The sequence below is a fragment of the Hibiscus syriacus genome, unplaced genomic scaffold, assembly GCF_006381635.1.
Source record: "Hibiscus syriacus cultivar Baekdansim isolate YM2019G1 unplaced genomic scaffold, ASM638163v2 tig00112925_pilon, whole genome shotgun sequence".
NCBI classification, from domain to species: Eukaryota; Viridiplantae; Streptophyta; class Magnoliopsida; order Malvales; family Malvaceae; genus Hibiscus; species Hibiscus syriacus.
In genome coordinates this window covers 1,440,845-1,455,466 of record NW_024063420.1, presented here as the reverse complement: position 1 = coordinate 1,455,466, position 14,622 = coordinate 1,440,845, and the positions used below count along the sequence as shown (strand labels likewise).

General features: G+C 34.4%; 1 protein-coding gene and 1 pseudogene across 1 annotated transcript; one reads left to right on the top strand and one right to left on the bottom strand.

Moving 5' to 3' along the window:
- Positions 1-3,917: 3,917 nt before the first annotated feature.
- On the bottom strand, positions 3,918-4,954 carry LOC120184599 (annotated as a pseudogene).
- A 2,468-nt stretch (positions 4,955-7,422) lies between these two features.
- On the top strand, positions 7,423-8,511 carry LOC120184598. The gene has a single exon (XM_039189019.1). It carries the CDS (start codon positions 7,423-7,425, stop codon positions 8,509-8,511), a length of 1,089 nt encoding a protein of 362 aa, XP_039044950.1.
- Positions 8,512-14,622: the final 6,111 nt, after the last annotated feature.

Below are 14,622 nucleotides of genomic sequence, written 5' to 3'. Positions count from 1 at the left end.
ATAAGTTACCCTTTTGTAAATCATTGACAGAATATAATGAGCCTTTTCAACTTGTTATCTTTGACGTATGGGGACCAACTCCTGTATGCTCCACTGATGGTTTTCTTTATTATGTTTCCTTTGTTGATGTTTGTAGCCGTTATATCTGGATGTATCTCTTGAAACATAAATCTGAGGTGGCTCAGTGCTTTCTTGACTTTGCGAAATTAGTTGAAGTACAGTTTGGATACAAAATGAAAGCCCTCCAGACTGATGGTGGTGGGGAATATCAACCACTTCGAAAGTGGTTCTCTGTAAATAGAGTTCAGCATCGTCTCTCGTGCCCTGGCACCTCGGAACAGAATGGTAAGGCTGAAAGGAAGCATAGGCACATTGTTGAAACATGATTGACAATATTAGCTCAGGCTTCTTTACCTCAGAAATTTTGGAGTTATGTCTTTGTTTCTGTTGTTTATCTTATTAATCGATTACCCACATCTGTTTTGCATGACAAGTCTCCCTTTGAAGCTCTGCATCGTGTATTGCCAGATTATTCTTTTCTCAGGGTATTTGTATGTGCTTACTATCCTTGTTTGCGTTTATTTAATTGTCATAAGCTAGATTTCAGGTCAAAGATGTGCGTGTTTCTAGGATACAGCACTACCCATAAGGGGTATAAATGTCACGATGACTCTGGCAGAGTAATAATTTCTAGGCACGTTGTATTTGATGAAAGGGTTTTCCCTTATGCAGTGTGTAGTGTTTCAAATATTGCTCCAGATAATGGTGTTTCCACAGGTATTATTCCTCTTGTCTCCCCTGTACAGACATTGCAAGTCCCATTAACGTGTGCTTCACTAGTGCCTTCTCCATCAATGTGCGTTCCACCAGTACTTGCTCTATCAACACGTGCTCCAACGATGCATGCTCCAATAATGTGTGCAAGTGCTCCGATAATGCGTGCAACGCCTGCCCTATTAAGTGAGAACAATCCATGTGCTTCTCCATCAACGCATGACTCATCAAATAGTCGAAGGCATAATGCGCATGGGTGTCAAAACATTGTTACCACACCTTTTGCCATGGTCGAGGACCAAGTGTTGGATGAACATGATTTGGTAATGCGAATGAAGGCACTTTCAACGTTGTTGGGTCAGGTGCGCATGGGACCACAGCTTTTGAAAACACGCATGGGACCACGCTGCAAAATGAAAACACGCATGGTGCTCTTTCAACGCGTTCAATGCGTGATTTTTTAATTGCAAATGCTCCAACAACAAGTGTTCCACCAATGCGTGCAAACAGTCCACGTGCAGTTGATTCCACGCCATCTCCACCAAATTCAACCGGTGCTATGTTAAATGGAAACAATCCATATGAAGCTCCATCAACATGTGCTCCTTCAATGCATGTTGATAGTGCTCTTGGTCCCACACATGCGGCTACTTCAACACATCCAACGCATGGATTACTAATTGCCAACAGTCCATGTGCAGTTGATTCCATGCATGGTGCTTCACGATATTCAACACGTGATTTTTTAATTCCAAATAGCCCACATGTTGCGCCGTTGCTTGACAATGAGTCACTCGACCATGATGTTGCGGATGGGGCCACCCCCTTTGGAGCAATATTCGATCGTGATGGTACACATGGGGTTACTTCAACGGGTGACAATGCGCATGGGGCTGTTTCAGTCCAAAATATACATCCAATGGTTACCAGGGCCAAAGAAGACATTCGAAAACCTCCTGTTCTGCATGTTGAATTCTTTGATGAAGAGCCTCGGTCCATTAAAGAAGCTATGAAAATTCCTCATTAGAAGAAAGTTGCACAGGAAGAGTTTGATGCTTTGATTACAAATAACACGTGGTCTATGGTTCCCCTTTCTAAAGATCGTGTACCTGTCAACTGCAAATGGATTTTTAAGGTGAAACGTAATGCTGATGGCTCAGTGTCTCGGTACAAGGCTCGTCTTGTTGTAAAGGGGTTTTTTCAACGACCAGTGATTGATTTTCATGAGGTTTTTAGTCCAATTGTGAAACCTGTAATGGTACGAGTGATTCTTACTCTTACATTGACAAGAGGTTGGTTGCTGCATCAAGTAGATATTAATAATGCCTTTTTAAATGGGGCATTGATGGAAGAGGTTTACATGACTCAACCTCCTGGTTTTGTGCAAGCTGGTGATGGTTTAGTTTGCAAGCTGCATAAAACAATTTATGGCTTGAAGCAAGCTCCTCGGGCCTGGTTTGAGAGCCTTTGAGAATACATGGTCTCTGAAACGTTCGTTCTGTCTAATCTAATTCATCCTTGTTTGTTCGAAAATCAGCTTACATGCTTGTATATGTAGATGATATCATCTTGACAGGGAGTGATGCTAGTTAGGTTCAGTATGTGATTGAAAAACTGAATTCTCATTTTTCGTTAAAGGATCTTGGTTCTCTTAATTTCTTTCTTGGTATAGAGGTGTGTTCTGATGGAAATGGCCTTGTTTTGACTCAACAAAAACATATTCGTGAGCTATTGCATAAACATGGTTTTGGAGATGTCAAGAGCCTTCCTACTCCCATGGTCTCCAACTGCAAGTTATCGAATGATGCTGGTGACCCCATTGAAGATGCAGCCCAATATAGAAACATTGTAGGGGCTCTCCAGTACATATTAGTCACTCGGCCAGATATTGCTTTTGCAGTAAACAAAGTTTTCCAGTTCATGCAGTCACCTCGCAATAGCCATTTTCAGGATGTTAAGAGGATTTTATGTTATCTTTAAGGAACGGCTGATTAGGGATCTGATCCTGATGATAGGCGTTCCACGACTGGTTACTGTATTTTCTTTGGTGGAAAACTTATTTCTTGGAGCTCACGCAAGCAGTAAGTTGTTTCTCGTTCCACAGCTGAAGCTGAGTATAGGAGTGTTGCTTCTACAGCTGTTGGCATTGTTTGGATTGAGTCATTGCTTCAGGAGTTGTGTGTGGTTCCACATGGTAAAGCTACATTGTGGTGTGATAATTCCAGCACTGTTGCGGTCTGTGCCAATCCTGTTCAGCATTCTAAGTTCAAGCATGTAGAGCTTGACTTATTTTTTGTACGAGAAATGGTTGCTAAAGGTCGTTTACAGTTTAATGAGGTTCCTGCTTATGAGCAGGTGGCAGATGTTTTGACAAAGCCACTTTCTTCCTCTTCGTTTCTCAAGCACAGACAGAAACTCTTGGTAACACAACTAAGAGGTCATTGAAGCAGGGTGAATGTTAATGAAGCAGCTAATGCTGAAGCAAGTGCTGAAGAAGTTAATGAAGTAGGGTGAATGTTAGTGTTATGAACACATGCTTATGGATGTGTTGTGAGTTCTAGAATAGTTTGTTAGCTAGTTCTAGAATAGTTTGTTATCTTGTAGCAGTTAAGTTGTTGAGCTATTAACAATTTGTTGTAACAGCAGATGCTTCCATTCTTATCTGTATAAATAGCCTCTCTCTAATTCAAGAGAGGTCAGCTTCTTATTAATAAAGAATTACAAAGTTTTCAGTTCATTTCTTGTTTCCTTAGATAGCTCAACTGCTATCTTATCAGCAGGTTCTATCTTTAGGACTTTTGACATTCTAAGATAATATAGAAGATTCAAAACAGAGAAAATGGCCGAGCACTTGAGGAAGCATGAAGCAGTACTACAATATATGGTACACAATTTATCATATTCACAACTTCAATTGATTAATCGAATTTTACAAATAATGAATGAATAAGAACCACAAAAAGGGTGTCCCAAATTCTCATAAATTTTGAGATAATTCATTAACTCAATAAGCCAGGGGAAGGACCCTCTTATGCTTCATCCCATATTCTCATTGAAGACGAGTTTTTCCTTCTCTTTTCATTCATCTGAGCACTGAATGAGAATGCTTGAGCAAATTGTTAATTGGTTGGCTTCCTTGGGCTTTACGTAATAGATTCTTCATTCTTTCTGTCACCTGCTACATTCAGTTCATTTTCCTTTTTAGTCCTCACTAACCAAATCAAGAAACCATGTTACATAATTATTCACAAATTGGTATGGAATAAAACCTGTCCCAAACTTCCCCTTGTGTAGGGACGGTGATTTCCTGCTGGTTTCTTCCCTGCATGTCGATTTTCCACTTCTACTTCGTGTCGTTATCGTTGGGGTACTCTTCCAACTTCCATTCAATATGGCAGGGAGGCTGGATTCCTAGCATCATACAAACTCAAATACTTAAAACATTTGATCTTTTGATTCTAAGATGAAGTTAAATTCATGCGAACATACCAAAAAGAGAACAGTTGCACAATGCTTTAAAACCTCTAAATTCATGCGAACATCATCCAGGCTCCTGTGTTTTTGCTTCCCAAGCCCAAAGTAAGTAGCTAAGCTCGCCATCTGCTCGACGGGAAATCAGATCAGGGCAACTATTTCGGACATAATAGGTTTGTCATGTCTTAAAATGATATTATTCATGTCTTAAAATGATATTATTCTTACATATAACAAGTTTGCTATGAATTTTGTACCTTCATATTACCAGCTCTTTTGCGAAACTTCTCTGTGAGGACTCCTAAAGAATCAATGATCCCAAAAGATACAGGAGGAGGCCTACCAATGTCGGCAAATGCCTCCTTGATACGAACACAATCGAATCTCTGAATGTTATGCCCACCCAAATCCTACCATTCAAAAGGCTGAATATTTTATCGGCAACGTCCTCGAATGCAGGCGCATTTGCAACAGCATCTCTGGTTATCCCATCACATCGGGCAGACCTCAATGCAACAGAAGACAAGTCCTTGGGCTTAATCAGGGTACTATAGCTCTCTAGCTCAACGAGGTTCTTTGAACAAACTACAACGGCACCAAATTCCAATACCCAGAACCTTTGACCGACTCTGTTGGGTACTGTTGTTTCTATATCGAAGAACACAATTTCTGCTGACCCTTCTTGGCCTGGAATAAAACCCTCCATTGGAACAAGTGTAAAGGTTTTAGTTAAAGCTTTTCTATTTGGCGACGTTGATTGTGATTGTTGTAATCATGGTATATAAATGGGTGGAAGAAGAGAATTCTTGGCATTAGAGATTGATTGTTTTGTAGTTAAAGTCAATAGTTTTAGACTTTTACGGTTTGGATGAAAGGTTTTCAAAGCTTCTTAGGGATCAACTGCCTTACTGAAAGGGAATTCCAGATAGGCGGGAATAGTATTGAAAGGGGTTTGGTTTTGCTTCATTGATATGTTACCATATTCTAGCTATTTCTCATGGAGCAGCAACCTTTTGGACAAGTTGACGCTTTTCTGAACATTAAAATACTACGTTGGAACTCGTGTTTTGAAAACCGGACCGGACTGGCCAGTTCAACAGGGAACCGTTGTCTGGTCCGGTTCATTCTACACCGGTTGTGAACCGTTGAACCGGACCGGATCGTTAACCGGTTGAAAACCGATTTTATTTTTTTTTCTAAAAAAATTAAATCAAACGACATCGTTTGTTAAACGAGCCTAGACGAACTCAAAAACTTTAAAAGTAAGCTCAACTCGACTCAAAAACTCACGAGCTAAAAATTATCAAGTTCAACTCGAACTTGAAATATAATATTGAAACTTGAACTCAAAAATACTCGAACTCAAAAAAAAAAATTTAAAAGCTCAATTGAAGCCTGAAATTCGAGCTCAATTGAAGCGAAATAATAGTTCGCTCTGTGCTCAACAAAAGACCCCATGATTTTGAATGCCAAATTACCTATATTATTTATAGAAGTCAGTTGGGATGTTCTTCTATGTTTCTTAGCCACGTGGGATTGTTTTGTTTTCATATTTTTACTCTTTAGATTTTTGTGATGATCTTCTATGTTTCTTAGCCATGTGAGATTTTTTTTTAAAATAAATTTAACCAAACTACATCGTTTGTTATGATTTTTTTAGCCCCAAATTTATTTTTTGATTATAGTTATATAATTATATTTATTATTTAATATGTTTTACCTTAAATATTATGTTGTAGTTGATTTGAATCATTTTGTTTCACTTGATTTTATAGTTTTTAACTTATATATGTTATAACTTGCTTTGAATATGACTTGTGATATAAAAAACTATTTTTTATTAAATGTTTTTTATATTTTTATTTAAATTTTTTAAATAATTAATTAATTATGACGTCGTCCGGTTCTTCCGACCGGTCTAATCGGTTTAACCGGTTGAACTAGTGAACCAGTAGCACGACCGGGTCGTTGACCGGTCCGGATCTAAAAACCATGGTTGGAACATATGAAGCAAGCTTGAAAGGGAATCGGTTCCTTGGAATTATAGATCTGGCTACCGTTACCCCACAAGCAAAAATATTCCTTGGGAACATTCACATTGAGATGCTATGTTACCATCTTCTTACGCTGTTGACATGCAAAACGATGTTTTGTAATATTAATTATATAATACCACATATATAAATATAGACCTATCATTATTTTTTGACAAGAATATAGACCTATTATTTAATTTTATTATTTTATGTATAATATATATTTTTATAATATGATATATTTTTATATGATATTTATTAAATTTATAAATGAAGTAGTTAAGTTATTAAATAATTCATATTCTATTAATCATTATTAATTATAAGAAATACCTATATATTGTAATTTTCATTAGTCTTATTATAGGGAAGGGATAAATTTATATTAGTGGAAAATAAATTGAGTTTTATAGTCTTTTATAACTTTTTCTTATACTGATATTATAATATTTACCATTAATATATTAATGTAGATAATGTATGTCAAGTTTCGAATTAATTAAAAATATATAATTATTTATTATATATAATTTTTAAATTTTTAAATATATATTAATGAAGGCATTATTTTAATTTAATACGATAGAGATATTAGATCAATTCAATAATTTATGTGTACAATTATATTGATAAATCAAACCTTCATATTATTGAAATATAAATCATATAAAAAATCATGTAAGTCGGACAGATGTTTGCTTCATCACTGAGCTCTGTAGTTGAGTTAGTGCAGTTGGAAACTCAAGCTAGGGTGTTAATTTGTACTCAGTTATGTATAATAATAATAATAAAACTCGTATGAACGTTGATGATAATATTGATCTTTATATATTTGATTCAATAATTAAATTAAATGATTTTTTATTAATAAACATTGTTGAGTCCATTTAAAACAAGTCAAAACAAGCAACTGAACTGGAAACAAAAACCCTTAGGTTTCATATGTGATTTGGATTTAAAGAACATTATTTAAGATTGACTATTTTAGAAGTAATGGACGTGCAAGCATTTTCTGATTTAACAAAGTCAGTCGTTAGTGTTCGTGGAACGCATCAATTGTTGATTATAGTAAAGATGAATGAATTTTGTATTGATAATCAGCCTCTACTTTCCTTAATATGGAGCCAAGTTATGCGACATGCAAATCACTTACTATAAGCTGCTCCTTGCACTTCCTACTTGGAAAATAGTTCCCACCACAAACAAAATTGCTCGAGAACTCGATGAGATTTATAAGGATCTACACGAGCTTGACTTAGCAATTGATGTGCCTAAAATCCTGGTCAAAAAGTATAGCCTGCAAAAGGAGAAACATATACCGGTTGATCCAATTTCATTGCGAGAATCATCCATGGGAGAAATAAGCTTCAACATGATGTTAGCTCCCCAAGCTGATACTGAAATCCCTCTTCCACCCCCTTTGCTACCCGCAAAGCACAAGTTCTTAAGTTATAGCCCTCCCAACTCCGCGACGTCGTCCCCTCGATTCGGCTTGATTTTGTCAAGGAAGATCTTGAAAGCCGAAATCCAAACATCGCCTCCGCAGGTTGACAAGTTGGTGAAGAAGCATCCGTCACTGAAAAGCAAGTCTTGTGGAGATGGAAGAACATGTGCACCGCCAGATGAAGTCGATGATCTTTGGATGTACGAGAAAAACGCTTTTCATTACAACAAGCATTATAGACATGGAAGTTTAATCTCCAATCCGAATGTGATTAACAATGGTGATGAGATGGATGGTAATGAAGTTGACTTCAAATGCAATGCCCTTTGCTTGTTCCTACCAGGGTTTACCAAGGCCAAGCAAGTAAAGCCTAGAAAAGAAGCAATGGCGATGGAGAATTATAATGCGATATCCAGAACAGTTTCCCTGGAAAAGTTCGAATGCGGTTCCTGGGCTTCATCAACGATAATACCAGACCGTGATGTTGATGACGGTGACTCCATGAATACCTACTTCGATCTTCCATTGGAGTTGATTAAAAGTCTTGGGAACGATTCGGATTTACCGGTTTCTTCTGCTTTCGTGTTCGATAATAAAGATGTAAAAGGAGTTTTGAAGAATGGTTCAAGTCAAACAAGATCAACAGGCAGGAAATCACACGAATCATCATCATCTCGGCATGTCAGGTTCACTGCATCATCCCCAACATCGTACCCTGCCTCACCTGCTTCTCGCATAACGCCTCGTTTGCGTAAGGCTAGGGACGATTTAATGCTTTCTTAGAAGCACCGACACAGACTGCATGAGATTACTTACTCAAAATTCTGTCCTTTTAATCACTGTGTATGAGTTTTTCCTTTTTTTTCCCTCTTTATTTTCCGTTGAGGCATTGCCTCAAGAAAATAACACTTTGCAAATTGCATTGCTCCAATTTGCTACAAATTAAGATGTTCTTGAAAGGAAGATAGAAGAATTGCTCTTGAAAGGTGTATTAGAAAGCAAATATACACCTATTATTAAAGGTGTCTCCCAATTGAATTTGAAGGCGTAATTTTACCTTTTAAAGCTTGTGTGCAATTTTTTTAAGTTTAAAATATTAGTATACTTTCTTATCCTACGATAATGCATACACATTCTGTACACGTAATGTTCGACAAGAATTTTAGAAAAAAACTATATTCCTTTCACCACTAAGCTCACTCAAGAGTTCAATTAATGAAATATTAATAAATCTTCATCTGAATAATTGAATAGAATTAAAATATTACTTAAATAAAATAATAAAATTAAAAGTTCATGTATTATAATAATATACATAAAATCAATATTCATGTCTAATTTTATGATCTACTATTAGGAACTACTATTAATTGAAAATAGGATAAAGTACACTAATGGTTTTCCAATTATAAAGTGATATTTTGTTGAGTTTATCATTATTGAAAGTTATAAAAATGATCCCTCAATTATAAGGCCTTATTTTGTTGAGTCATCCGATTATTAAAAGTTACAAAATAGTCACTCAAACATGTGCTATTTTTAGGCTAAACTTAAATATATTAATTATCTATCTATTTATTCATATATTGTAATAATTAATTTTAATTATACGTATACCGATATATAAAATATAATTTATTTGTGCATTATATTTATTTTTTGTTGTCCTTCTAGTATTAAGACTTCATCTTGACTATTTTGGACTGACTTGCGTCGCATACCTAGTTTAAACGATATACAAGGACTCGAACTCGAGATCTTGCTTAAGCGATATCAAGCTACTTACCACTTGAATCAACTCATGTTGATACATTTGTGCATTATATAAACTAATCTAATTAAAATTACAAATTTGACTTTTTTCTCCAACTTTTCAACCATACCGGAGCATTCTCCACCACCGACCAAGTTACAACAGCCGTTACAAAAACACATTTGAGGGGAAGTTTTACCATGCTTCCCCTTAATATACGGTTAAAGAAAGATGTTACTAATTTTATTATTATTATTTTAATAAAACAGTAAAATATTACCTAAAATATTATTATTTCTACCTAAAACATTAATATTTTTTAACATTTCCGGTAAAGTGTCAAATAATAACAAAACCGGTAGAAAAAATAATATTTTAGGTAACGTTTTATCGGATATGTTAACAAAATTGGTAAAACGCCCAATAATAACAAAACCGGTAGAAATAATAATGTTTTTGATAATTTTTTACTGATTTTATTAAAAAAATAATAACAAAACCGATAGCTCATTTCCTTAGCCGTATATTAAGGTTGTCGAGACTTTCCAAGTTTTGTATTTCCTGAATTAGGCTAAAGTAAAACCTTTATTTTCTAATAATTGTAACATAAAGGGTAAATTATATCACACTTCACTGTATTATTTGTATGTTTACAATTAGGTCACTTTTTAAAAAAAATCACAATTGAGTCACTCAATTAATCAATTGTCACAATCAAGTCATTGCGTCGTTCAATATCAAACGGACATTAACTTTTTATTTATTTTAGTCACTTAACTATGAATATGCTAAAATTTTGATCATTTAATTATTAATAAATTTACATTTTGGTCACTCAACTTTTGGTTGTGAGTAAATATTTTTTAGTTTTTTTTTCTAGTTTCTTACAGGCTGATGCAAGATCCATTTTCAATTATCTTAGTGTTCTTCTTGCACAAAATATCTTTGATTTTTTTTTTTGCTTGGATGATTGCTTTGATGCTTTTATACTTCGCCAATCTATAGAAAAAAAATAGGAAAAGCATTTTTTGTTTGAATTATTATATTACAATCTACCCATTGGTTCTAAAGTTGAATAGAAGCTTTTAGCTTTCGGTTGCATCATAACATACACCTCAAGAAAGATGAATCAATATGTTTCATTTTCATTATATGCTAATGTTAGTAACCTGTATGGTGTATAATGGTGGTCTAATACTTTAATGTGCACTTACAAAGGAAACTTATCACATTATCAGTAAATTAATTTGGTATGTAATAAATTTTTAAGAGAAGATGATGATTGTGAAAAGGCAAGCAGTGAAGATATAATTTAAGCAGAAAATGTTATTTTCATTTTACATTACAGACTCATGAAGAATAAAAGTACTAAAGATTTTTTGTTCAAGAACATCGAGTGAATAAGGAATCGATGTTGCTTTAGCTTTATTTGATCGATATCTAAAGTAATAGGACCTAAAATTATTTGCATACAACATATACTAGTTCTTAATAGATTAACATTTTACTATATTTGAACTTTCTCATTTTAAAGTTTCTCTGTAGCAGTTATTTTGCATTTTGAAAGTTACCACCAGTTTTTGGCGTTGAGGGCAGCGGGTGGTGGCTTTGCCCGGCCACTACCTTGTTCTTTTTTATTTTTCAGTCAATTGTTTCGTTTTTGTTATTATTTAGATATTTTTAATATATTTACGATAATATTTTCTCTCGGCCCTTTCTCTGACAGAGGGTATCATGACTACCGATGCCTTTAGGTTTTCGGTACATGTTTCTTTCTTTGATTTCTATTCGGTTTCTGATCTCAATTTTCTTGCAATACCATCTTTTGGTCATGTTTTCCTTTGTATGGAGCATGGCTTCTTTTCGACGGCTTGTTCTTTGTCCTCCCTCTGTTCTTTTTGTGATGGTAGGATAAGATAGCGATTAACGGAAGATTGGTTTTTCATTCATTCGTGTTGGATTCTCTCTAGGTTCTTCTCCTCTATGTTTTTTGTTCGGAGATGTTAGAATGATCCGTCTCTATATGTCGTTGTCTCAATAATTTCCGCTTTTGTTCATCCGACTGTCACTATTCATTATTCTGTTTATGATTATCTTGGATGTATCTCCGATAATATTGTAAATGATTTTTTATGGCTAATGCAATATACGTACCTATTTTAAAAAAACTCCACTTAATTAATTTTAAAGAATTGCTCTAGTTTGAGAAAAAAAATTGTATGCAATTGAGAATATATAGAAAGGGGGGGGGGATATCAGCCTCATGGAGAAGCAGCCAAACAAATAAAGAAAAGGTTTGACCATTACTCCTCAAAACTTATCCAGAATCAATAACAATTACTTCGTAACAGCGGGGAATCTGCATTGTCACCAAAACTCCCTGCATGTGGACTTTCTTTTTACATCATCATAAATTTATTACTTACCAACTATTTGGATTCCCTTCCGTTTCCGAACAAATTCTTTTTCTCATTTTTATTTAAACTCATCAATTGATCTTAGTAGTTAAAATAATGTTATTCTTCCTCGAGGTCATGAGTTCAAGCAATTACGCCTGTAGGTGTGTGCATTGACAATTGCTAATAAAAATTTTGAACATATACTATTATGTAATACTATAGTATTTAATTTTTTTAAGTTGATTGTACGGAACATTTTAAAATTAAATTAATTTAACAGCAAAATTTTAATAAAGCTTTATTAACAATGTAATTTAATGGCTAATGAAAGGACTTGACTAGAACTATATTGATGATTTGAGACTCAATTACAATGTGTTGAAGTTTAAGGATCAATTTAGAGTTCACCTAATAATTTTGGGATGTTTGACGTTATTTACCCCAACCTTTTTAACGACCCTCGGGCTTAGAGCTTGAGGTGTCATCATTTGAATAATGAAAAAAAACTCGAAATTGTGAATTTGTTAGCCTTTTTATTTTATGGTAATTAGTCAAAATTTGTAATACATAAAAAAATGAAGGAAAAAAATCTATTGGCCGCTTATAAAATGGCTTTACACATGCATGGCAAGCACAGACAGATTGCCAGCCTGGTATTTGTTTCCATTGAATACAAGTGAAATCACTCACAGTTCATAATTCCTTTGCTTCTCATATTTTCAACTCTTCTTCCCCTTTCTTTCTTCTTCATGGCTGGTTCAGGGAAGAGAAAGAAAGACGATGATGATGAAGTATCGACAACTCGAGGGGCATTATCTAAACGCAGAGCCTGTCTCATTCGAAAAGCTAACGAAATCTTCGTCAACTGCGGCGTCGATATTGCACTCATCGCCTTCTCTCCCTGCGCCCGCTTTTGCAGATTCTTCTGCCGGGGAAAGTCATAACTTTTAACTTTTTCTTTTCATTTTTGTTTTCTTCGGCACTGATTTTAAGTGTTTATTTCTGTCGTCTTTTGTATTTTTTAAATAGGATGGAACATGTGCTTGAGCGTTACATCAACCTACCCACAGAGAAAAGATACCAGTATGAATTTTAATTTCTATTATTATTATTATTATTATTTACTATCATGGAGCTAATCGGTTTGATGGGTCTTTTTCAAAAAAATTATTGGCCAAAACAGAAGTATAGCATGTTTAGAGGTAATATATATATATATATATATTAGATTTGTGAATTTTTTCTTCTTAAATTTATGATTTATATTGTTGAGAGTAGGAAATTAATGTAATATTTCCAAATGTATGCAGTGGAGGTTACATAGGATGAAGCAATTGGACTACATCCAGGGAGATGAAATCAAGCTATTTCACCTCGAGATTCAGTTTGTTTATCTTCTATCTATTTTTTTCTCTTCAGTTCTTACAACTTTGCATTTATTTTACATATATATATAACTATAAACCGTATAAAAATAAACTTTTTCCGTACCGTTAAAGATTCGTACTTAAATTTTACCGTTAATCGTTAATACCGGACATATTTTTCGTTATTTCTTATAAATATTAAAGAGAAAATAATTTCAGTGTCCGAAAATGTCTTATAATATACGATTTTAATCAAATTTTTTTAGATTTGCGAAAATGACCAACAAATTCGCAACGCGAACTCCCATTTCGCAACACAGGTTTCAAATTCGCAACGCGAATATGTAAATCCCAACATAGAAGTCAAATTCGTAACACAGAAGTCAAAATCGCAACACAGAAGTCAAAATCGCAACGCGAATTTTATTTTCGAATTTGAAACACAAATTAATTTCGCAACACAAATGCAAACAATACAACGGCAACTCATAACCTAAAACCCAAAATCACAACTCAGTCTCATCTCCATCTCTCACTCTCTCCGGCGACATCCGTCCCCATCTCCAGCGACATCCGTCCCCATATCCGGCGACCCCCCTCTATCTCTATCTCTCAGAGCCACCCTCACAACCATTCACGACCACAAATGGAAAATCAACCACCGAGGGTTAGTTTTTTTAATTATTTTTATTTTGAAATTTTTATTATTATTAGATTTTTCATATTTAAATTGATGATAAATTTACTGGTAATTTCAATATATAGATTAACCATTTCACTTAGATTGCTTTGTAAATTCATTTAGTTGCTGCCAATACTGCTAAACTGTTTAGTTTTTAACCTTGTGAAGTTAGTTTTGGTTGAAGTAATGCAATTCATTCAGGTTTCAATTTGCAGAAGAATAGTTTTTGAAACTTAAATTCGCAACACGAAAATGAAATTCGCAACACGAAAATCGCAACGTGATTTTGGTTTCGCGTTGCGATTTTCATTTTCGCATTGCGATTTTCATTTTCGTGTTGCGAATTTAAGTTTCAAAAACTACTCTTCTTCTGCAAATTGAAACTTGAATGAATTGCATTACTTCAACCAAAAACCAAAGACAAATACTAACTTCACAGTGTTGCGAATTTAAGTTTCAAGAATAAAATACTACTCTTGTCCTTTTAAATGTTTATATAAGTGCTTACTTCTGGAATGTTATCTTATGCATTTTGTGAACTATGATGGAATAATGACTTGAGTGAATACCGTGCTAGTTTGAAACATATTTGACTATATTCCAGTTTAATATCATGTATGTTTATAGTGTATAATTTGTAGTTTTTGGTATATCTAACTTGGTATGTTTATTGTTTTTGTTAAGAATTTTTTT